The sequence below is a fragment of the Hyperoodon ampullatus genome (assembly GCF_949752795.1).
Source record: "Hyperoodon ampullatus genome assembly, chromosome: 17".
Lineage (NCBI taxonomy): Eukaryota > Metazoa > Chordata > Mammalia > Artiodactyla > Ziphiidae > Hyperoodon > Hyperoodon ampullatus.
Window position 1 is genome coordinate 14,149,721 of NC_136930.1, and position 26,303 is coordinate 14,176,023.

At 39.9% G+C, this 26,303-nt stretch overlaps 1 protein-coding gene across 1 annotated transcript in view; it reads right to left on the minus strand.

Moving 5' to 3' along the window:
• Nucleotides 1–5,444: 5,444 nt before the first annotated feature.
• SLCO5A1 (solute carrier organic anion transporter family member 5A1) overlaps nucleotides 5,445–26,303 on the minus strand; it is a gene marked incomplete at both ends in the record, with an annotated part of 119,067 nt that continues 98,208 nt past the window's right edge. The window contains 4 exons of the mRNA XM_079722716.1: nucleotides 5,445–5,902; nucleotides 9,236–9,300; nucleotides 11,281–11,522; nucleotides 13,876–14,035. Coding sequence (XP_079578842.1) covers nucleotides 5,445–5,902; nucleotides 9,236–9,300; nucleotides 11,281–11,522; nucleotides 13,876–14,035 — 925 coding nt within the window. The remainder of the gene's footprint in view (nucleotides 5,903–9,235; nucleotides 9,301–11,280; nucleotides 11,523–13,875; nucleotides 14,036–26,303) is intronic.

Consider the following 26,303-nt stretch of genomic DNA (forward strand, 5'->3'; position numbering starts at 1 on the left):
TCATTTTTGCCGTGTAAAGTTCATGGATTAACTGTAGTAACCAGAGTAATGAGTGCTTGTTTTCTGAGTAGTTCTTCAGATTTCCAAAAGCAAAGCACATGCTGCCCCTTATCAGTGAAATACTGTGAATTCAGTGGTGCATTGTTGCAGTGAGCATGCATCGTCAAATACTTTTAGCACCGAGGCATTTATTTTTTAATGTTGCAAAAGCAAATACCCAGGGAGGGTTTTCGTCATATCTGACCCTTCCTAGGGCTGAGTAAAAACGAAGTGCTTAAAATAACCTCTTCAAACGTACACAGATCTGGGACAGCATCCTGGAAGGTAAGGAAAGGAGAGAAGACAGAAAAGATAAAGTGCGCGAGGCCACGAACTTCGCCTTACCAGCCATGGCACTCCCTTCCGTTCCATGAAAGAGGAAATGCAAATATGTGTGTGTAAAGGGTATCTACCAGTCTGTATAACAGAATTAGCAAAACTGCAGTCTAGGCAATTCTGGGATTATGCAGTATTTTGATATCTATCTGCTACTTAGACTACTCAGTATGCACCTATATATCAATAGTTATGTTCATATTTCTGTGCCGCTTAGGATGTCTGAAGCGCACACAAGGTCACAGAGTATAACTGGCTACCACTCCAGGCTTGGCCTCTCCTGTTGCTCCCGGGCACAACTAGAGAATCTCTGCAAATGCTTCAGGTCCATTCAAACTATGAAGCTTCTCTTCCCTTTGGTGCACTTGTAGTTGATACAAAACAGGCTCCAAAAAGAAACTCTCTGGCTCCAAGTCCACCAAACAATGCAAGCTGGAAATGCAGACTAAGGGAGAAGTGTCTTGGTGGTGGGTAAAAAGGTAGGGCTGCCATTACCTTCTGCAGGTAAGCTGACATTTCTAGGAACATGCTCCTGTTTTTTTCCTGCAGCTACTAATGGTAACAATCAGGAGTAATCGGGTTGTGGTTTGGTTTATAACATACAACACTTATCTGTTCACTTAACATGTAACACTTTGTATGTGTCCATTTAAAACTTTTATTAAGAAACTTAAAAGCTATAGTCACTTTAAAAAACTAATATAAATGTTAACACTCTGAAACGGGGTGGGGGGGGGAAGCATACACTTGAAATCCCCAAAACTCAGATTCAACAAATCTGAACCACCTTTCCTCATTATGATTCATTTCAGAAACTCTACTGAGACTAAATGTTAACATTAGAATTGGATTTCTTCTATATTAAATAGGAACTATAAATAAATACTTGAGGTATGTTAGGACAAACAATTGTGAATATAAGACTTAGGTAAATAAATGTAAATTTACCTTGAAAGTCAAAACATTAAATTTTGATGTTTCCTACAGATTTTTTTTTCTGTTTTACACAAGGAAATAATAATTACTCTTCAGAAACAGTAACACATCAAAAAATGAAATGCTTCATGTATGACTGATTCACTTTGTTATAAAGCAGAAATTTTTAAAAAAATGAAATGCTTCACCTCACTATCTTATAGTCACACCTTACCTATGTTAACCAAAACTACTGCACAGCATTACGTAGTATAAGAAGTGCACAATAGAGAAACATGTGTCTGAACCCTGACTTGGCCACTGTGTACAATCCTAAACAAACCACGTTAACTCTCTGAGCCTCAGTTTTCACGATCTGGTTAAAAAAAAGAAAAACAATAAAAATAGTTATCTTGCAAAGTTATTAAGAGGATTTAAATGCATGATGTATATTAAGTGCTTGACAAAATGCTCTGCCAATAGTCAACATTCAACGAATGCTCATTTGTTTCCTCTCTGCTGCTCCTTTCTTTTCCCTACCCTAGTTCTGAATGACTTTTGACTGTTTTCAAGAGTTACATCCACCTACAAAGGATATGGATTTCAAGCTACAGAAGATAACCAAAATAATGTGCACTAACTGCCCACTCCACCCCCTGGGGTTTCTAAATTAATAGGCTAGACTCAAGGATATTACATTTGCATATTGAAGTCAAATAATAGGGGGCTCCCCTGGTGGCGCAGTGGTTGAGAGTACGCCTGCCGATGCAGGGGACACGGGTTCGTGACCCGGTCCGGGAAGATCCCACATGCTGTGGAGCGGCTGGTCCCGTGAGCCATGGCCGCTGAGCCTGCGCGTCCGGAGCCTGTGCTCCGCAACGGGAGAGGCCACAACAGTGAGAGGTCCGCGTACCACAAAAAAAAAAAAAAAAGTCAAATAATACATTAATCTATAGAGTTTTTAAAAGAAAAAGGTGACCTTTCCAAAAAATAAGTAATTAGAAGCCTAAGCTAATGGAGAGTGGCAATTAAACATTTAACAGGAGTGGTGACTCTAAAGTAACACAACCAATTTATTATCAAGCATATAAGGACCTCATATATATGTACAATTAAATGGTGTCATCTATCAAGCAGTCACTTCAGTTGACTATGTAATAGTCCAATGATGCCACCAGAACCCAAAGCATTTTGGGGACAACTCTTATTTGGTACATATTCCAAAATGTCAGTCCCCCAAGATTTTTACTACTTATTCTACATTCACCAACAACACAGTAATGATATACCTGCTATTTATAAGTACCAGATACTTGAGGAAGTACAATATTAACATGGTGGTGTACAGTTCAGGCCAATTTCTTTGAATTATGGCCTAATCAACCCAAAGGATTTCATAGATTGGCAGATGGTAATTGGGTAAAATGGTGCCTGATAGGGAAATGGTGCTCAGTCAGTGATGGCTGCACTGGATGACTGTTCATGGTAGAGAAGGGGGAGGGAGTCTCCAATTATACCTGATGAGTCCATCGTTTCAGATCGTAGATTTCTAAGAGTAGTTCCTTTTCAAAATGTGCTACTAAGATGAGAGAAATTCTAAGAGTGTTGGAACACACAATCTTAGCTACAAAAAAAAAAAAAAAAGTGCCAATCCCACTAAAATTCTCTCAGTGCAGTTTCTTAACCATCAGAGGAAAATTAAGAAAATACCTATTCCCGATCTACATATCTTTAGCTCCAACACAAAAGGAAACTTTCTCTTCTAAAGGATTAAAGGTCTCCCACAAAGGGTAAAGGGGGTCACTAAGCTCCCAGAGTAGACATGAAGATAATCAGCAAAATTCTCTGAAGACCTTCAAACTACACCAAGTTGACCAAAGTTTGACAGACACAGTGTAATGACAGGCAACGATGCTTCTTATGACTTAGCCAAACAAGTCTGCCCCAAGGGAAGTCCTTGTCACCTGGGACCACTGACTCCACCCCTTGTAGACATTATTTAGTCTAACAGTGAGAACCCTCTCCATAAACTGCATGCAACCAAGAGAACCATTTGACCAATGACATTCCTAGGTAGAGAAGAAGACAACCTTGAACCCAGGAATATTCACACAGCTCCACCTATGCAGCCATGGATGGAGGGAAAAAAGCCAGAATCATGGGTCAGTCTCATCCCTTCTGTGGAAGACTGTAAATCAGCCAAGGAAACCATTTCCCAAATTAGCCTTACAGAAGCATAGGCTCATTGGCAGAAACCATCCACAATCATATTGATATTTGTACATTATAGTCCCTCCTAAGTCTGAGGTGTCATGATTCTTTTTCTGAGCAGCCAGATTCCATGAGTTAACTTGCCATCAGTCCACAGTGCCGTCAGGAGGCCTCTACCTTAAGGACCACATGGAAAACATTCTGTGTGGCATCTAAATCAAAGTGATGTGCTGGGAGATACTGAAAAGGATGATGGATGTTGAACACCAAGGGCATTTGGAAACAGAAAAATCCTCTCTCGGAGTCACTTCAAGAAGGTTACAGTAGAAAGGAATTAAATGGAGGCATAAAATGATTCAGATAAGGTAGGATTCAGTATGACAGACCAGTTTATTATACATAATTTTTAACCATTACTTGGGATCATAACCTAGATCCAGCTCACAGATCTCCCTCCTCCCGTGTTCAAGGTGATCTTCCTGATTAAATGACTTCATTTCAGAGTGACTGCAGCAATTTTCTGCACATAAAAAAGAAAGCTACACATGGGCTAGTGCTTCCAGGTATATAACTAAAATGCTCAGGTGAGACTCAATCTTACGTCTGTGGGATTTCTTTTTCCAACTCTTTTGAGTGTCAAGGTTACAATCCTCAACAACCCTTATGTGGGCCCTTAAAAGCTAAAAGAAGGCTTCCCTGGTGGCGCAGTGGTTGAGAATCTGCCTGCCAATGCAGGGGACACGGGTTCCAGCCCTGGTCTGGGAAGGTCCCACATGCCGTGGAGCAACTAAGCCCGTGCGCCACAATTACTGAGCCTGCGTTCTAGAGCCCGCGAGCCACAACTACTGAGCCTGTGCACTGCAACTACTGAAGGCTGCGCGCCTAGAGCCCATGCTCCTCAACAAGAGAAGCCACCGCAATGAGAAGCCCGCGCACCACAACGAAGAGTAGCCCCTGCTCATTGCCAACTAGAGGAAGCCCACATGCAGCAACGAAGACCCAATGCAGCCAAAAATAAATAAATAAATTTATATTTTTAAAAAAACTATAAGAATTTCTGCAGCAATTTTCTTTGGATGAGAAAGCCATCAGTTTCTTTCCTTATTCTGCATCTCAAATGACAGTTTCTAGCCATATTGTTTAGCACACGAGTGTTAAAGCCCCTTAGGAAAGAATCCTGAAGTTGATATTCAAGCTCTCAGGTTCATGATTCAGCAGCTTCTTTAACTCCTTTACGGTGGGGCAGATAGACTAAAAGAGAATGTGTCTTATGAAACGAAGTTGCTGTTCCCTTTTTCACGCTACACTTATGGTTCCTTTGAAGCATTTGAAAAGTTCTACCTGATTTTTAGCTCCGTTATGGCTTACAATGCTATTAACAGTACTTTAGGGAAAGTTTAGCTTCCTAATTTCAGAACCGTATCTGTTTTAGTCTCTGACACTAAAAGTAACATGCTGCACTTACAGTTTCCCAATCAAATTGCATAGTTGAGGCAAATTCATTTGTGCTTTGTAGCAGGACTCACAGTAGGTGTTCATATCTAAAAACTTTGCTTTGTAAATGCAGAATCATGGTCAAGCTCACCCTTGTTCAGAGTGCATGCTAATGATATGCACCGCCATCACACTTCCCATGATTTTGTTAATCATGCACCCAGCCTTATACCATATTGGAGCATGAGCATCAAAATTAACAACTCAGAAATGGTAACAAATCTATCTAAACTCCTTCCTCTTGGAGAGAAGGGGGGAAAGGCTCAGTCTTGTTGAGGTATCCAGCCCTCAATCAACAGTGGCTGTGTATACTGAGTTTTGTTGGTTTGAGGATTGTATCTTTAGAGGTTAAAAAAAGAAAGAAAGAAAAGAAGGCACGGGTGTTTCTCAAGTCACCATATTCAACTCAACCAACAAAAGTCTTCCATTTTCAAGCTTCAGAAGGGAGGCTACATGGCAGCAGGGCTTTCTTCCAGCCCCTGGTCTGGGGAGGAACTTATTGCTTCTAGGAAGGGCCCCGGATAGGTCTGTGCTGTGTACTGGACCCCTTTTTGCAGACCAGTCTCTTCGTGGAATTCTCCCTGGGTGCTGAAAGCTGGGCAAGATCTAGTCCGGACAGACTTATCGGCACTGTCGGTGTGGCCCACCGTCTCACTCACAGTGCTCAGAGGGAATTCTCTCCACCTCTGCCTCTGTAGTTCTTCCTCCTTGTATTTAATGGAGTACCAGGCCAAAAAAATAAAAATGAAGCCAACAAATTTGAGGCCAGCTGCCAAACCAAAATAGACAAAACGAAATGATGTGACATTGTACTCCCAGCAAGAGCCCTGCACGCCACACTCCTGTTGCCAGAGCATGCAGGTGGTGTCAATAACTGCTCCAAAGTAAATCGGAGTAGGAATGTATGCTAGAGTTGTCGGAAAAAAGAAAAAGAAAAATAGTTAGCACATCTTATAAGAGGAAACAGATCTGTAAATTAACAGGATGCTTGTTTGCTCTAAAAATCAGTTGAAGGGAGTGGTTTTCTCATGTTACTTGATTTTTTGTAAATATATACCACATCTTGTCATAATATTCTTATCATAGAAATGTTCACTAAATTGTAAATACTTTAAATCTTGTAGTTTGCAACTCAGTCAGAATGTGTTTTGGTTTTCAGGCATTTTATGATAGTTATTTTATAATTTATTATTATTTATTACAGTTGACATATTATGATATAAAATGTCTAAAAAGCATTAACACACCTTTAGACATAAAAATTTCTATTGATAAAAGTGCAATGAGGGAGGGGAGCTCCCTGGCGGTCCAGTGGTTAGGACTCGGTGCTTTCACTGCCGTAGCCCCAGGGTTCAATCCCTGGTGTGGGACCTAAGATCCCACAAGCCTCTCTGCCCAGCCAAGAAAAAAAAAATGCAATTAGGGAATCCTTTTAAACTTAAAAAATCAGATTTTGTTATGAAATACACAGCTGGCCATATTAGAACCCTTTATGATCCACAAAAATTCACTACACTTAGTTCTTGTGGGTTGGGTTCTAGCCTTGGCTGCAGGAAGAGTATAAGGCAAGCACTGTGCCCTGTAAGTTGGAAATCGCATCAAATGGCTCTTGGAGTATAGAAATAAATAAGGCATAATATTCATCTTTACAGCTTATGCAGCACCTGTGATGAGTAGCAGCTTCATTGTTTGGGCTACGATGTAGACATTTCTTTACTCCCATAAGGAAAAATGTCTACCCAGGTAGACCTCCTTCATCACACGCTACTCCCTTTGCTGAAATGTGTCCCTATTCCCAACTTGTTTACCTTGCAAATATCTACTCCCCCTTTAAATTCCTGACTCATTCAGATGCTACCATATTACCATTGCATTTTGTGTACACCTCCGTTTTGTCCACTATCACCCAGTATTGAAACTATTTGTAAGTCTGTCACCCATAAGCTCCTCGATGGCAGGGACCATGCCTTTTATTCTTCACATCCCAATGACCTATCAGGACAGCCCATGGATCCTCAATAAGGGTTTATAAAAGGAAGTGATGAATGGAAGGAAAGGAAGAAGAAGAGAGAGAAGGGAGGAAGGGAAGGAGGAGGGGGAGAAGGGAGAGAGGACAGGTGGGCTAATAGCCCAGGAGGCTGCGAGTGGTACATTTTTATCTTTTGGCTGCACCACACGGCATGTGGGATCTTAATTCCCTGACCAGGGATCGAACCCAAGCCCTCTGAATTGGCAGCATGGAGTCTTAACCACTGGACCGCCGGGGAAGTCCACCAAGTGATACATTTTTAAATACGCTGTATTCATTTAAAAGGGGATATGGTCACTACAACTGAAATGTAACATTATTGGTCTGGGCAAATTAGATGAAGGGGATTAAGAGGTACAAAACTTAAACCATAAATAAGTCACAGGGATGTAATACACAGCATAAGGAATATGGTCAGTAATATTGTTATAATGTTGTATGGGGATAGATGGTCACTGGACTCATCATCATGATCATGTTGTAATGTTTGCAAATGTCAAATTGTTATGGAGTACACTGGAAACTAACATAATATTGTACATCAACTATGTTTCACTTTTTAAAAATTTAACATCACTGAAATACCTGAAACTCTCTTTTTGCTTTGGCACTTGGGGAAATGGAAAGTGGCTGGTTGGCCCAACTATACTTTTTCATAATCAGTGGAACTTAAGGTAAGGTTGAATAAAATAATAAATGCCTGATATGTTTGTTCTCCCTCCACTAATTCCTTATGCTGTGGTGTGCATCTCTTGACTTATTCTGCATCCATATGAAATCACCCAAGCCCCTGGCATCACAGACAGGCCAAGCAAAAAGGAGGAACTACTTTTTTCTTTTCTTATTCAACTACCCCTTTGCTAAACAAATTTCCTTCTTTGAAAATAACTTTTTTGTTTTCAATGAGAAGTATAAGGCAAACTTCTTAACTAAATCAAAGAATGTCAGTAGTTCCTTGAACCAGCATTTTCTGGGAAACGGTGCTTTCAAAGTATTAATGTTACCAAAAAAATAAGCTGCCCAGGGAGTTCTCTGGCGGTCCAGTGGTTAGGACTTGGTGCTTTCACTGTCATGACGGGGGTTCAATCCCTGGTCGGGGAACTAAGATCCCGAAAGCCATGTGGCACGGTGCCCCCTCCATAATATAAGTAAAATTAAAATCTGATATTTAAAAAAATAATAATAAGCCACCTAATTCAAAGCAACCAGAAGCCTTTGATGCCCACTGACAAGTCCTCACTCTAAGTCAGGGCCATCAAGCACAACATGAGACAAAATGAGAATTTCAGAGAGTATTCGTGTTGTCAAGGGCCAGATGATTTTTAAGTGTTTAAAATGTTTCATCCTTCAAGATTGAACTAAGCAACTTGAATCAAAAAAGTAATTTTTTGTGCTGTGGACAATGATACTGATTACTGGGGAAAATAACAGCTGAAGAAGATGACAGACTGCCACTTAAGAAAGAAAAAATATGCCTGACGATGAGGAAGTCATATAAAAATACACTGAAATCCATCAAGGGAATGGATCACTTCACATGCTATTTCCTAGTCACTGTCCCAAGACATCACAAGTGATGCAGTGTTTGTAAGAATCAGAAGGCTATTCTTCATGTCCAAATAAACTTTGGGACTTACCCCATTGACATAGCACTAACAAGCTTCTTTTGTTAATAAGTAAAACCTAGTCCTTATATATGTTTGGAAAACTTCCTTTTTTTTTTTCAGAATTTTTAATTTCTTTTCCTCAGGAAACTTGATCAGTATACTCTTTACCCAGCCCAATAAAATGACTGGAAAGAAGTAAGGAATTGAAGTTTTCACACACAAAAAAAAATGAGCACCAATTCCCATCACTTTCATGTTACAAAGGCACAAAAGGGACAAAAACATCAGGATCATAAGCCCGTAACAATTTCTTGGTTCAAGATTTCTTACTCTACAAAACTCTGGGGAATTTAGCCCAAGTTTATGTTCACAGTGAAAGAGAAACTGATCTAAAGTCAGTTTTGTTTTCTTTCATCAGTGACAGAATTGGTCAGCTTTTAGTCCAAGTCAGGAAATGAGGAAGTTGTGCCTCGCCACTAACCTGTAAAATCCTAGCTACTATGAATGGTGACAAATGACTTGACTTGCCATTTTGAAAGGACAGTGGAAATTTGCCATCTACAAAGAGGAACAAAGAGGCACTCTTGGAAATACAGGAACATACCAAGTGTTCGCAATAAAACAAACTGCATTCCCAGGGCAAAAGGTCTCTCTTCATCTTCTACGGACCTATGAAGAAGGTAAAGAAAGAAATGTTTTAGATAATGGCCTGAAGAAAATGAATGTCAAATCAAGCTTGCTTAGCTGCAGAGCCAGGGACCAAACATGCTGGGCCAAAATATTGAATTCGCTAGAATTTACTAACAATAGCAGAACAAGACTGCTTATGGCTAAATCACCGAATAAAGGTCTCCCCAGTGAGACTGCAAAGAAACTCCGATTAACTCTACTTTTTGTGTAAATAATGGTGGAAGGACAAAGGTTCACAGATGAAGGTATGGAAGGTGAAGGCACAGAAGTGGCTCTGAGTTTGCAAAATCAATTCTGTTAAAAAAAAAAAAATATATATATATATATATATATAGCATTTTATCCTAATTATTGCATTCTTTCTCTCTGTTTGCCTGCACTCTCCAGAATGGTAGGTGTGTACACTGAACATGACTCCTGTAATTTCTCAAGTATAGAGAAAAAAGGTGTTTTTTAAAAATGGTCCCCAAATGTGTAGGAAACAAGTCAAAAGTTAGAAAAAGAATGAACCCTCCCCAGTCACCTCACATTTTCTTCTTTTCCTAAAACTTATGCTCCAAGTAATTCCCACATGGCAGGAAGATTGGAGTCTACTGATTTTGTAATCAGTAAAGATTAAAGGGCTCCTTTTCTCAAGTTTTGGGTTAGAAACCAACTGGTGATCTGCCATGTTTGAACATTATAAAATGGGCAGCCCTTATCTGGGTCACTTAACATCTCTTGTAGAATTAAAGTTCAAAGTATTAGATTATTAGTGATTCACATTTTTTCATGACAAAGTACTTTATCCTTTCTATCCCATACACATAGGGTTCTCAGTATATAATGTAAAATTCCCAAGGACCAGCATGTTTGTCATCTTTTCCCCTTATTTCTTTATTTTCTCATAGCAATTTCCCCAGTGTGGAACACATTTTTGTTACTCTGTAAGTATCTGCTGATGGAGGAATTGAGCGAGTAAACCATTGGGACCAATGGGACTTCCGTGTGCTGTTATCTGGCAAGGAATGCATCGGCTAAACATGGTCTAACTCAGCATCCCATAGAAGGGAAGCCAGAATATGCAGAACAAGCATGGGAGCAGCCCAGCTGCCCTGCTAAGAATGACGTCTCAGCAGATGCATCCTACCAGGTGCCCAGCATTGTGGGGTACTGAGAAACCAGGGGGGACATAAAAGGGAGAATAGAGACTGACACCCCTCATTCCCTCATCACCCTGCATCCCAGCCCCCGTAAAGCTGCTGTGGGCGTGCTTTTGTTTCTTCACCACACTGCCTCCTTCCTTCCTTGGTCCACTGCAGTCTTTACTGCAAATACCAAAACTCTGATCCGAATGTGCTGGTGTCAGCATTTTAAATAGGGCTTCCATTAAGGTAACTTTCACATTCTCTCTTAGAAGCCAAAAAACACGAACAGGATATGTAACACAGCAAAGAAAGCACAGCATGAACAACTTAATAAATACGTTTCCAGGTCTGCCCTTTCCTTGATTCAACGTCAAAATTTTATGACAGTGAAATTAATTAAAGCAGCATTTGGAACTGCAAGACCAGCAGCAATGGCACTGATCCTGGAGTATTAAGCATCTACAAGGTTGGAGATAATATTCTTCGCTATGTGCACAATTTAGCAACTTCCCCAAATGACTTGCCGCCTCCTCTAGGGCCAGGTTTCTTGTAGCTACAACGGTCACGGCTTTCAGTTCCTGCACTTGAACCTTTTAGGGTAGAGACTTCAGGGACCAAAGGCACCCAAAATAAGTTTCCCTGAACTATAGGGAGAGAACGCATCTGAATAAAGAAAGTTCGGAAGTATGAAATGCTACCATCTTCCTTTCCTTTCCTGCACAATCTCACTTTGCTTTCCTCTCTGTTTTACCACATCAGCCCCCAGTCTGGACCAGGAATTCTGGCAACTCTGAGTGTATAACCCACCCTAGAGGTTGAATGCTGTCCTCACCTGAGAGTTACTATGATGGCTGATGGCTGGGCACATGCTGTGATGAAGGTCACTATGAACAGAAAAACTAAGAACGGGATGAGGGTGTTACAGCTCCGTTTACACTTCCCAGACACAGCATAGCCGTTCTCATTGAGATACGTTTTGACAATAACCACGCGGACCTGGCTGCGCTGCCCCACTGTGGGAGGCGTGATCACTTGGCGGCTTTGGACACAGGTGCACTCTGTGTAATTCCGTATCTAAGTGATAACAAAGATCAGTTGGATGCTAAGCAAAATTCAGCATAGGAATAGTCAGACAAAGTTAAAATGCTCTAAAATCACTCTAGCGTTTAAATATATGCAGAATATTTCATTGAAAATATCTTCTAGGAGATCCCTGGTGGCCTAGTGGTTAGGATTCCAGGCTTTCACTGCCATGGCCCAGGTTCAATCCCTGGCTGGGGAGCTGAGATCCCACAAGCCTCACAGAGCGGCCAAAAAGAAAAAGAAAGAAAAGAAAATATCTTCCTCGTTTTAACAGTTAGGATCCAAAGAGTGCATCTAACAACATCAAAATCTGCTGGTCAAGATTGTTGAAACCTAAACTTTGATAAGAAGCTTTCAACATTCCATTCTATACCATTCACATTCCATATGCTCATTCGGGGTCATAATCATATGCTGCTTCCATGTCTGTTTAATTCTTGGGCTCTCCAATTAAAGAAGCCCTTCAAAAACAGGAACTAAGCCTTATTTTTATTTGTGTTCACCAGAGTGCCTAGCATAACCCTGAACACAGTGTAGGACCTAAAGTAAATATCTGTTCAATAAATACAGAGAATTCATAACGCAGCCGTGATGACTTAAGCGTCTATAATAGTGAACATATCATTGGTTGTTTCATTTGAAACCAGCTAACGCAAGGGACTAAAAACGTGTTTCAAACAAAACAGCCAATTAACCTCTCCTGCCTATTATGCTGCTTTTACTGAATGGACATCAGATGAATTCACTGTCAGTGTGACCTCTTGACCACCTAGAGAAACAGGAGGAACAAGTACAAAGATGGGCCACTGTTTGGCTGCCTGAGCTCCAAGGACTGTGGGCGTCTTTGTAAGAAAGATGGCTGACCCGGGGATGTGATCCCCAAGGAGCCCGTATTTTTCCCACTCCCCTGAAGAGAGTTTTGAAGCCTCAGGTTATTGTTTATCTTGGCAAATGACCAGATGTCTGGACCAGAGTAAGGTCCAGAAAGCCTGATGTTATCTCCTCCTACCCCCTTCTTTTTGCACTCCCAGGATAGTCCAGAAGTGGAACTAGATTCCATAAAATAGGACATGTGGTCATCTGTGTGCATGACCTCCTTAGGCATACTTACGTCCACACTTATTGCCAAGGGTAAGGTTGGTCAAAGTTGCTATCGATTTTTAATTATGCAATGCTTTTGGTTTTCTTTATCAATTGAGTTTTTAGTGTGTTGTTTGGTTAACCCTACTATGTATAACAAGACATCTTTGCATATTTCTGATTTATCCTTTCCAATAACTAGACTAGAAGACAAGTTGTATATATGGCTGCTTAAATAGGAATAATCCATGCCTCTGTTGTTAGAAAAGTATGTATCAATTTTTCAAATTGTGGTAAGACAGAGGCACTTCACGCTTAGGTGCTACTTATACGCTTGTGTTGTCAATTTTCAGCATGATATCAAGTGAGTGTAAAAAGTTATTTTTAAAGTTAAAAAAAAATGAGCATGCTGTACCAGAGGACTCACTCACTCCCAGGGAAGAACTTAGCCACTGAGAAGAATAGATCTCATTGTCCCTTTCAATTCAGTCACACGCTGGAGCTCACCAATTACATAACGGGGGGCCAGAAAAGGAATCTCAATTTATCACTATAGTTTATAACTCAGAAATCAAACATGACATCCCCAAAACAGGCAGTCAACAGTATAATCCCATATCGCCTGCACAGAACAAGCAAATGCACTTTAACCTTTTAATGAAAGCAGCCTCCTACAATCTGTTCTTATGCAAAGAATGAAACAAGGCTCAATAAAGAACTGCGTAGAATATGAAAACCTTCTCCCACAGTGTTACAGACTATTTATAATTCACGGGGAAGGGAATTCCCAAAATAGCCTATTCTTGAACTGACAGAAATATCTTTACTCTGAAAGTTTTAAAAAAAAGTCTGAACTGATAGTCTATGAAAAATGGCCATTGCCCATCTACAGGCTCTGATCAGGGGAGTTGCTCTCCTATTCTCTTCTATCAGCACCAAATGTGGTCATCTTGACCTTCAAGTCCATCACAAGGGCCCTGTCAGGGTAACAAAGGAGAAAGCTTGCACTCAACCTTATAAAATTTCACTGGGTTGGCACAGAATGTAACAGGGGAGTGCTGATGTGGAATCAGATCACTATACACAAATGCTCCAATCATCCCTGGAAAAAAAAATGATATAGTATTGCATAATTTTCTTTCCTCTGGGTGTTTGACAGAAGGTATTTTGTAGATTATTTGAAGTTTCTTGAAAAGGGAGACTGAAGCCTTGTGTTTGCATATGAAATTTAACAACAGTACAGAAACTTGTGAAATATACTCACCCCAGTGCTCATGTTACCACTATTAACACAGCCAGCCAGACAAGGGTTAAAGTATGTAATTCCATCCGATCCACAGACTGGCTCATACTCGTGTATTTTACAACCACAATTCACATTGCAGCTTCCTGTCAGATTCCTATGAGGCATGGTCAGAGAAGGTCTAAGAGAAAAAAGTAGATCATGAGCAACATTGCTAAAATAAAACTCATAGGACAGTTCTTGATGTTCAGTCGTGTGTCCGTTTTAGAGGAGATATTCCCATGAAATCAAAGCCATGGTACCTTGACGTAGCACCCTAGATAATTACTTTTATGACTTTGAAACAAAACATAAAGAGAAATGTTTCAATTTTCTGGTCCTACAGATTCAGTACGACATTCATATCAAATTATTTATCATACCTCGATTCTATCTTCCATCTTGGTGATACGGATCTGAGCTCAGAAGTTCTAACCTTCATATAACTAAACTACTCACTTACTATAGACACTTGGCTCTATGTCTTAACAAACTGGACCCTCGATTTCTTTAACTGTAAAATGGAAGAAATACTCTTCTGTGCCAAACAAATAATATCATGATGAGGACATTAACATGGAATCCATCAATCAGAGTTATCAACATAAGGTCCTTTGACCAAAAACTTTAATTATTCTGGAATAAATTATCAAAGAAAGACATGGGACTCTAGAAAATCAAAAGGAGGTGATTTTTCAAAGACCGTCAGGAATCACATCACTGGTTTGATTCAGATGACCAGAGAAGAACCATTAAACTCTCCTTCCCGGGCTTCCCTGGTGGCGCAGTGGTTGAGAGTCCGCCTGCCGATGCAGGGGACGCAGGTTCGTGCCCCGGTCCGGAAGATCCCACGTGCCGCGGAGCGGCTGGGCCCGTGAGCCATGGCCACTGAGCCTGTGCGTCTGGAGCCTGTGCTCCGCAACGGGAGAGGCCACAGCAGTGAGAGGCCCGCGTACCGCAAAAAAAAAAAAAACTCTCCTTCCCTCAAGAATGCCCAGATGTGGATTTACAGGCAAACATGATGGGTTCTGTTTTTTCATGAGATCATGATGTCTGGTTTAAAGGAGGGATACAATATTTTAAAATCTAAAAAAATCAGTTCAGGCAAGAAATATAAAAGGGGGAAAAGGGACTTCCCTGGCAGTCCAGTGGTTAGGATTCTGCACCTCCAGTGCAGGGGGTATGGGTTTGATCCCTGGTTGAGGAACTAAGATCCCGCATGCCTCGTGGCCAAAAAACCAAAACATAAAACAGAAGCAATATTGTAACAAATTCAATAGAGACTTTAAAATGGTCCACATCAAAAAAATCTAAAAAGGGGGGGGGGGGTGGGGAGGGCAGGCAAGTAAGGATATAGGGCCCGAGAGAGAGATGTAAGGAAATGGCTATGGAAAGACAGAGGCAGGCAGGTACCCAGAGGGAATCATGAAAAGATGAAAGGGGCTCTGAGTGCTCACATCCAATGACCTCCTTGCTTTGCTTTCATGACCATCATTTTTAGGTGTCACTGATGACGTACCCTTCCTAGAGCCTCAGGAACTGGCAATAGCAGATCCTTCATTCACCTGCCCAACTATCCATCTTCCCTCCAGTCAGCAGATATTTTGGAATGTCTGTTATGTTCCAGGACTTACCTTTAATGACTATGTTGAGTAACCACTCACCCAGTAGCCTAGTCCATCCCAACCATATGTATTAATCCATAAACATAAAGTGTTGTTTGTTCAAAGGCTTTTCTCCTGTCACACGTTGATAAATGAGTCATCGAATTTTAATGGAACAAGTTCACAGCAATATTTAAACCTTACCAAGAAAGACTTCCAAAGAGGCAAAAGGAAAATAAACTGTATTCTTCATTCATATCCCTCCACAAAAGAAACTGTCACAAGACTCTCATAATTATTATATTCACCAACTCTTAGAATCATACCATTTGATAGTTAGAGAAAGCCCGCGCACAGCAACGAAGACCCAATGCAGCCAAATAAATAAATAAATAAATAAATTGAATATACTTTTAAAATGTGATTCGGGACCAGTAGTTCTCACAGGGGCAGCAATTTCGGCAATGTCAGGAGACATTTTTGTTTGTCACAACTAAAGGGATGCTACTGGCATCTAGTGGGTAGAGGCCAGGGATGCTTCTAAAAGTCCAACAATACACAGAACAGCCCCTCCCCAGGATAAGGAATTAACTGACCCAAATCTCGATATACTGAGTCTGAGAAACCCTGTTCTAGACCTATTTCCACATTCCAAGGATGATGAAATGGACGTCTAAGGAAGCCAAATGATTCATTATAAGGCTGATTGGTGCTATTTTTAAAGAACATTAATTAATTAATTAATTTATTTATTTTTGGCTGCGTTGGGTCTTAGTTGCAGCCTGCGGGCTCTTTAGTTGTGGTGCGCGGGCTTAGTGGCCCCGCAGCATGGGGGATCTTTGTTCCCCAACCAAGGATCGAACCCGCACCCCCTGCATTGAAAGGCAGATTCTCAACCACTGGACCACCAGGGAAGTCCCGATTGGTGCTATTTTAATTGATATCACATGAAGAGTATTCTGTGTGAATTACTATTATCTTCACTAGTTCTTCAAGAACCAAACTGCAGGAACTTGTGAAATAAAAGGGATTTATATGCCTGCATGCTTAGTCACTAAAAATGACACGTTTCAAATCCATACAATAGGGTTTTTACTATGCATATTTAAAAGTTACAAGGAATTTCCTATTAACAGCATGTTTCGTATTCATTTATGACAGCCACATATTTCAAATATCTCTCCTTTATGGGTATGTCCACTCAAGAGAAAGGAATCTAAAGAGAATGTCAACAGATGCTCAGAACACATATCAATGACAGGAAGGCAAAAGCTTTCCTGAGTTCTGGAAACAAAGGTACAGTCCCAGGTCACCCTTGGGTATGCTTGCTTTTCTCATGAGATCATGGTGTCTGATACAAAGAAATGATACAATATGGAAAGCTCTAAGAAAATCAAAACAAGCAATATAAATAGCAGTGAAAAGAAAGAGGCATTCATGGAAAATGTCATTCGGGAAAAAGGCCATAGTGGCACACAAAAAAGAAAGATGCTGACACAGTTAATCCTTTACACTGCACTGATTTAAAAAAAATTATTTTTAAGAATAATAACGTCTTGTTTGACTATCACTCACACTCCAGAAGACAGACTGGATTAGAATAATAGTGCAAGTGTTTAAATCTGAGTCACTCCAAGCAACCTCTCATTAGCCTGAGCTAAGACCATCATGGGAGTACAAAATTTACAAGGACTGTAGTACACCACACTCATCCTTGTGCAAAGGGACAGTACATCACCTTTCTAATAAATGAAAACATTACTGACAAGTTAGCCTTGCAAACAAGAGGCTCATGTTAACTCAGTGTCCATGTAAGTGTTCTTTCCACGACAGGAACAATGACTCACTAACAAATGCCTTATAACTACATGGTCTAAGCTGTAAACCTAGGTCACACATGACATGTTCCTATAAAAATCATGGAATTATAGAATTAGAGAGATGGGAGGAGTCTCTGAGGTTAACTAGTACAACTTACTGATTTTCAAGCCTAGGAAAATATGAAAGGTATATTGACATGCCCCACAATCATTGAGGCTTTAAGGAAACCAGCCATGGGGAGACCAAAATGAACAGAAAAGGGAAGAGCAAGCTTGCTGCCTAATCTTCATTAAATCAGTTGCTTAAGGATCAATGTTTATTTAAAGTAACATACAACAATAAAACAGACTGAGGTTTAACATAAGTAAAAATCTCTACCATGGAGCCATTACAGCTGGGTATGTAAGGATACAGTTGCTCTCAAATCACAGACATATTCTCACGCGCACACACACACACACACACACACAAATTGTGTCACATCACTCCACCCCAAAACCTAAAGAACGATTGGACTTCCCCACCTGACACACTTCTACTGGTTTCCACAAATCAAAGAGGAGTCCCTTAACCTTCTTTCTGCCTCCTGTTAATTTTCTCCTTACTAAGAGATATGACAAATAGGGATCCATACATCTTATATTCAAGCCACATGGATTAAAAGAATATGACCCATGCAACAAAAACCTTTCAGGCAAAATATACTAATCAACGAAAAAAAATGGTATCTTTCTCATAATTTCTTAAATTTTTATCAATTTATCTCAGTCTTTAAGGAGACTTCAATTAGAATGTTTCTTTTCAATTCTGCTTAAATTCTTGGCTTTATATTAAAGCCCTTCTTTGTCCAGATATAGCTGTGCAACTTCAGGTTTATAAATAATACTACTATCATCATCATCATCATCATCATCATCACTTAGGACTAACATTTACATAGTCCTAATTTTACTCCAGGACTTGTGCACTGAGTTCTCTATAGAAGTTACCTCATGTATTCCTCATGAGAATTAAAATTATTATGACTGTGTCTCCAACTTTCAGATAATGAAACTGAATATCTGAAAGGATAAGATAGGTACTGTTAAAGTTCACAGAACTAGTAAGAATCAGGGAGGGATTTAAACCCAGTTACCTCTGTCTCCATAGTGTGTCCCCTTAAATCCCTACGGCAGCGGACCCGCTTTGTGTAATTGGCCATGGTTTCCCTTGAGTCTTCTGTGTGCTCACCCTCCTCCTTCTTCTTCCTCTAATGCAGCTTTCCTGGCACTCAGCTCTCACTGTGCTGAGCATTAGAGTCAGAGAGAGTGGGTTCAGGGAATTCCCTGGTGATCCAGTGGTTAGGACTCTGTGCTTTCACGGCTGAGGGCCCAGGTTCAATCCCTGGTTGGGGAACTAAGATTCCGCAAGCCGCTCAGAGTGGCCACAGATAAAAAAAATAAAATAATAAATAAAAAGAGTGGGTTCAATTCCATATCTACAATTCATCAGTGCCATGAACAAATCTAGAGAGACTTCACTTGTGTTGTAAAACAGAGACCAGAATATCTATATCGCAGGGTTGATGGGAGGATTAGATAAGTAAATGGATACCCAGCGCCCAGCGAGTTCCTAGCACATAACAGTCACGAAGATACTGATGTGTTTTCTTTATCTACACAGGGCAGAAGCAGGAAGGAATAAAAGTAACACAGTTGGGGGCTTCCCTGGTGGCGCAGTGGTTGGGGGTCCGCCTCCCAATGCAGGGGACACGGGTTCATGCCCCGGTCCGGGAGGATCCCACATGACGCGGAGCGGCTGGGCCTGTGAGCCATGGCCGCTGAGCCTGCGTGTCCGGAGCCTGTGCTCCACAATGGGAGAGGCCACAGCAGTGAGAGGCCCGCGTACCGAAAACAAAAAAAAAGTAACACAGTCACAAACACAAAGAGCACAAAAGGCCTTCATGATGATTTTCTTTTCAAAAAGGAAGATATCATTTTCTTATTTACTCATATAGAGAACAGTCAGAAAACTAGATGAGGGTCCAGTTGCAGGCCTACCATTTAGAAGCTATATGACCTTAACAGCCTAATAGTTAATGGCTGTCAACGCCCTTCCTGTCTACATGAGCAGAGAGCAGCATGATCAACACAGGGGAGTATGTAATAACTCATGGGATAGCTTAGGGTTCCCCAGGACTATACTCAGGAAAGTTACGGTTACTGCATCCAATCATTCTTTTTATTGTTAAAGCTTCCTTTAGCTTTATAGTCAACAAATTCAAACCAGATATAACTTGAAATTTACATATAATAACTTACAACTTATACAAACCGTTTCTTTATTTTTTGCGGTATGCGGGCCTCTCACTGTTGTGGCCTCACCCGTTGCGGAGCACAGGCTCCGGACGCACAGGCTCAGCGGCCATGGCTCACGGGCCCAGCTGCTCCACAGCATGTGGGATCTTCCCGGACCGGGGCACGAACCCGTGTCCCCTGCATCGGCAGGCGGACTCTCAACCACTGCGCCACCAGGGAAGACCTCAAACCGTCTCTTTAAATCCAGAATCATTTTTAATAAAATGATGTGTCCCTTGAACAACATCTTGAAATGCCTTTTATTTATTTATTTATTATTTATTTATTATTTTATTTATTTTTATTTTTGCCCTACGCGGGCCTCTCACTGTTGTGGCCTCTCCTGTTGTGGAGCACAGGTTCCGGATGTGCAGGCTCAGTGGCCATGGTTCACGGGCCTAGCCGCTCTGTGGCATGTGGGATCTTCCCGGACCGGGGCACGAACCCGTGTCCCCTGCATTAGCAGGCGGACTCTCAACCACTGCGCCACCAGGGAAGCCCCTTTATTTATTTTTAAAGTAATATATATTTATTGTAGAAAATTTGGAAAATACAAAAGGACTAAAAAGTCAAATCAAACTCACACAGTAATGCTACAATCCAGGAATATCCACCATTATGCTTTTAGTATATTTACTTCCCTTTGCTCTTTTTTCAATATGCATATAAATTAACGTGAATAACATATTGTTATCAAGATTTCACAGAGTGTTCTAAATTCTATTTTTCCTGCTAACATTATATGATGAACATTGTCTATTGACTATGTTAATATGACGTTATGAGTGGCAAATTTGGCCCCGAGTTTAATAATATAGGTTCAAGGCTCACAGTGTTTAAACAGATATTATATAGTTTTACAAAGTTCCTGTAATTTGTTTAGATCTCAGTTACAAAACTTAAAACTCACGGGAAAGAAAATCTGCTTATATTTTATATCCCCTCGATACTCCTAAAAAGGAAGTAAAGCAAATTTTGTTTGTATCTCCCAAATAGAGTCAAAAATAGATCAAATCATATACTTACAGCTAGAAATGAACTGTAAGCCTATTAATAAAAGTAGCCAAGAGAATCCAGAAACACACATATCTAAGATCCTTTAAGTAAACTATTTTTTCTCTACTTTTCAGGAATTGCCTTTAAAATTAGTAATACCTATAATAAATAAAAGATCTTGAATGTCACCAAAGAAATTAAATAGGAAAAAAAACGTTCAGAAGGTTAAGTTGTCTGTGAAACACATAAGAGAGGAATGGTTTAATCAGAGAAGTTAGGAATGATCTGGCTAGAAATGCTAGTCACTCAAGGGCTGGTAGTAGAATACTATCTAAATACTGGCAGGATGGCAAGTTCAGGAGTGGTGACAAAGATGATGAAATGTACCTTTGGTGAGTTGCAGCAAAGGTCTGAATTAACAGACAATATTTATGTCTTGAGACAATAAAACTATATTGAGAGAAGTAACTTGAGAAGAATACCCCAACCCCTGAGATTTTGAACCTGTGCACTGGTCGATCACGGTCATTGCCGAAAATGCTCTCGGAAAACTGAGCAAATGCATCTTCGTCATGTCACAGCTCAAGAAATCATCCCTGGAAAAGTTCTGACCCAGTAACTCAAGTCTCCAAATCAGAAGATGATATAATAGATTTTAGTTTAAGTTCAAAGAGATGACACTTGATGAATGAAAGATAATAAAGCTAGAATTATTAAATGATTTATCAAGACAGTACTTGAAAAATTCTGTACATGGACATCAGATTTAACCCCATTTGAAAAAATTATTTGAAGGTGAAGAGCAAACAACTCACATTATACAATGTGTTTATATAAAGTATTGCTTAAGCTACAGTTTTCACTGGCTCCTTTGTCGACAAAATGATTAGGACACACCTGTGTGAAATACAGTTCGGTAGACACAGAGGGGAAGCAAAACACATTTCTTAATTAAAACTGCAGGGAAACTGTGGGTGCTAGGAGAATCAAATCTGAATTTTTTTCTTTAATTTTGTCATATTGTGGTTAGAACACTTAACATGAGATCTACTCTCTTAACAAAATTTCAAGTGTACAGTACAGTATTGTTGACTACAGGCACAAAGTTGTACAGCAGATGTCTAGAGCTTAGTCACCTTTTTTGTTGTTATTGTTTTATTTTGTTTTAGAAAAATAAAGATTTATTTTGAAGGGAAGTGAATAAATCTTTAATATAATCTATACTGAGTGACCAAACCAAGTTAATATTACTGTTTAAATTGCCAGCAATTACCCTAAGGATCGAAGTTTGGCACAATTGTCAATGTTTGCCTACCTCATAAGGACACCTCCCTCTAAATGCAGAAGATAAAGGAAACTGGAGATCTGACATATTGTGGGGTGGGGAGGGCTGTCCAAGGCCATTTAGTGAAATGGACACGCCTCCTTTGGGCATCATCAACAGTAGAGTTTGTTCATCTTGCTTTATGAAAACGTTGTCTCCATTGATTAGTCACTCCATGTTTCCCCCCTTCCCCCAGACCCTGGCAACCACCATTCTGCTCTTTGATTCTATGAATTTAACTATTTTAGATACTTCATATAAGAGGAATCCTAGAGTATTTGTCTTTCTGTGACTATTCTCTTTCACTTAGCATAATGTCTTCAAGGTGCATCCATTTTGTCACATATTACATAATTTCTTTTTTAAGGCTGAATCTTATTCCATTATATGTATATATGACATTTTCTTTAACCAGTCAGCCACTGATGGACCTTTAGGTTGTCTCCACATCTTGGCCATCAAATCTGAATTTTCTAAGGGAACCACTAATAACACATCAGATTCATTCTACAAAAAAACTGTGACTCCATTTTGGTTCAATAGGAAAAGTTCATCTTTCTAAAACATCCCAACCCCATCCCAGGCACTTAGGTGTCTCTTGAGCACTTGATGCTAATTCAGAGACAGGTTAGTCATTAACTCCTTTAATGTCAGAAAATTCACCATGCTGGTGAACCTGGAGCTTCTCACACACACTTTAATAAATGGAATTGGCTTATGTATTGTGCTTTCTTCTTTGTGTTTCTTTTCTTCTTTCAGGACAGTTTAATAATTAAAAACATTACATTCAAAATCAGAGAAACCTGGGTTCCAGTCCTAGCTCTATCATTTTCTAGCTGTGTGACTTTAAGCAAGTTATTTGATCCCTCTGAATTTCTTTCTCCTCATATTTAAAATGAGAAAAATAACATTAAATAGTTATTTAACAATTGCTTATTACTGTGGGTTTTATTCCATTTTATCCTCTCTATAATTCTAAGAGATCGAGACTATTATCAGCCCATCTTAATGATGAGGAAATTGAGGCACAGAGAGGTTAAGGAATTTGCCAAGTACCTTATTCAATCTTCACAGCAATTCAACACGATCAATACTATCAGTATCCTTACCCTAAAGATGTAGAAACCAAGCACAGAAAGATTAACTAATTTGCCCATACTCACATAGCTAGAAACTGGCAAGGCCAAATATCAGTGCACTATTGAAAGAAATGGATGCATTCTGTATAGCTTTCTGAGTAAGGAGGCAGTGTGTGCACTTAGATGTGTGCTTATATAAAATACAAAATGTATAACAGCACCTCAGTGTAGTACTCAGAAAGGATACAAACTAGATAGATAATAGATAATAGATAATCTGGGTTTCATTCAGTTCCACTCGTTATTAACTGATGACTTTGGGCAAATCATTTACTCTCTAACCTCAGTTTCTTTAACTGAAATATGTGGTTAATAACACATACAGTGGAGTGATGTTAATAACACATACAGTGGAGTGATGTTGTAAGCCGTGTATATAAAAGATATACATGAGTGCCAATCACCATACCTGAGCCAAACAGGTGTCTAACAAAGGCTCTTTTCTTCACTGCCACTCCCTTCATCTCTCTCTTTATCAGCTTTAAAAGAGAAAAATCCTACATGCAAGGATCAAAATCATGCAGAACTACCATTTTTACTAGGCAGGCCAACCATGTACTGATGAGCAGGTTGTGCACTGCACAAGAGCACCCAGCCAAGGGAGCAAGGAGAGGCTGAAATGTAGTCCATACCCTGCTTGGAGAAAGGGCCCCATTATTCTTCACACAAAGGTAACTGCTACTCTAAAAGTGTCAAACCTGTTCAGCTGTACCACCCAAAAGTGTTTATACGAATTCAATTTTAACTCTCTTCCTAGAAGTATTTGGGGAGCTAGAGGAATTCTCCAAGGAAACTGGGTTTTTCTTTTGTTAGTTTATAAACTTCGATGAAGTCAGGCCACAAATATTAGAATGAATGGATCCTTGCAGCAGTCTCTGGCACTCCTAATCAACTTTTCTTTGTTGAATACAATTAAATGAGAAGAAATGTACCATGAGTCATGGATGTAGATAACTACAATGTTTATTTACATCAAGTTCTTACTAGTTTCAGCATCACTATATAAGTAATGTCTCAGTGCAGAGGTGGATGCCAGACATTCATTAATCTTTTAAAAAGGAAAAAAGAGTCGCTTTGCATGATCTAGAAAGGAAGGGAGTAAAGCCAAGAAACTAACTTTTTTCAACACATACTAAGTGTTAGACTCTGTGCTGGGAAATATCAAAAACCTTCCCTTACCTAATCCTCAAAATCAAAGCTACAAATATTTGTTTATAATATTTAAACGCTTCAAACTGGAGTTTGAGGATGGAGGAAGGAGACACTGACTTTTCATTTTCTACCCTTCTGCGTTATTTTAATTCTTTCAACCACATGTGTTTTACTTTAATTATGCTTGTAACCAGGTATGATTGACATTATTGCCATTTTATATACGAGGAAACCAAGAGTTAACAATATTAGATAATTTTTTACAAGGTCACATAGCTAGAAAATGATGGCACTATTACTTGCCTTTGAAAATAATACTATCTTTGAGGGGAGAGGGAAGAAAAATTCAAGGAATTCTTACTTGGGACGTCTTTTTTCTCAGTGATAAGGAATACGGGGTTGTCCGACAAGAAAAACAAGCTACAGTAAGATTAAAAAAACTTGAAGAAAGGCATTTTTTTTAAATGGACCAATATGAGGCATAGGAAAGGAAGCTGACTCTAGGGCCAAGTAAATGGATTGCTCAGCAAAGATGAGAGCCTGCTAAGATTGGAACTCATCAATTTGTAATGGAGCAAATCAGCACAATTATATAATTTTTTCCCAGTCGTGCTAGGGAGTCCAGAATCAGTTGATTCAGGATTGGCAAGACCGATGTGGTGTTAAGCAAAAGCTTTAGAAGTCTTGAGGGGACTTGCAGTTTAAAAGCAGGTAAGACATGGAGTCTGCCTTCCACCACTTCTGAGGAGGCGCTTGAAATAAAAGTGAGTATAATGAAAATGAATCGAGCTGGCAAAGAGAAATGGAAAGAGCGACACCAAACTCCATGAAAATAAAAGTGGACAGGAAAGGTGCATGTGAAATGAGCAGATGCCACCTTGGAGAAGAGCCAGCCTGCCCCATGGAACCTCTACACGACTCTGAATCCAAATCCAGCAGGTGCAACAGGGAGCAAAAGTGACTGGGAAGCTGAAAACAATGTAACTCACTGGAGACCTAAAGGAGACTGTATCAGTGGGCCCTTCCACTCCCATACCCACCCCCTCCATCCCCAATTCAGAGCCCTGAAATTCATCAGAAAGCTCTTCTAAAGAAATCAGAACAAAATTTAAAAGCTAAGCTTCTACCTTAGATGTTGACAAATAAGGATAAAACTCCCTCGTTCTTGTGTGTGGTGGGGGGTGAGTAGGGGAGAGGGACACATAACCTGACAGATGCTGAACTGAGTCTTGTCAACCTGTAAAACCCAGAGTAAATGAACAGAAAAATTGACACTTCAAAGAAAATGATAAAATGTAAGACACAGAAACAAAGTAAAACAAAACTGAATTATATGCACAGAGAGATCTGAGAAGATATTACTCCTGTTCAAACAACAGCAGGATGTTATGAAAAGGGAACACTCAGAATGCCAAAGAAAAAATTATTTTCAAAATTTAAAATTTACATAAAGAATAAAAAAGCAGGTTTGGAAAAATCTCTCATAGCAAAGAAAATATGAAATATGAGAAAACAAGTTAAACATACAGGTAACAAGTCTGTAAGTTCCAACATCTGAAAAACAGGCGTCCTGGAGAACATAGGGAAAATGAAGAGGAGAACAAGTAAAGATATAGTAGAAGAAAATCTCCCTGAGGTTAAAAGAAAAAAAAGGACATATGTGTTAGATTAAAAGTGCCTAATACAATGAATGAACAAAGCCCTGGGCCAAGACATTCATGCGCCTGTCCATTCATTCACACAACAAACTTTGTTGTAGATGGCGGGGCTGCAACTATTATGTAGGCAGCTATAGTAACTGTTCTCAAGGAGCTCATATTTTAGACACAAAAGACAAGAGCAAAGCAAGTAAAGAAGACAATTTCAGATAGTGGCACGTGCTACAAGGAAACTGAAGAGGTGATGTAATAAAGAATGAGGGGAAAGTGGGCTCCCTTATATTGGGCAGAGAGGGAAAGTCTCTCTGAGAAAGTGACATTGGAAGAGTCCAGCCAAGACAAAATTGGAGGGTAGAGCATTCCTTATGGAATTTCAGAAC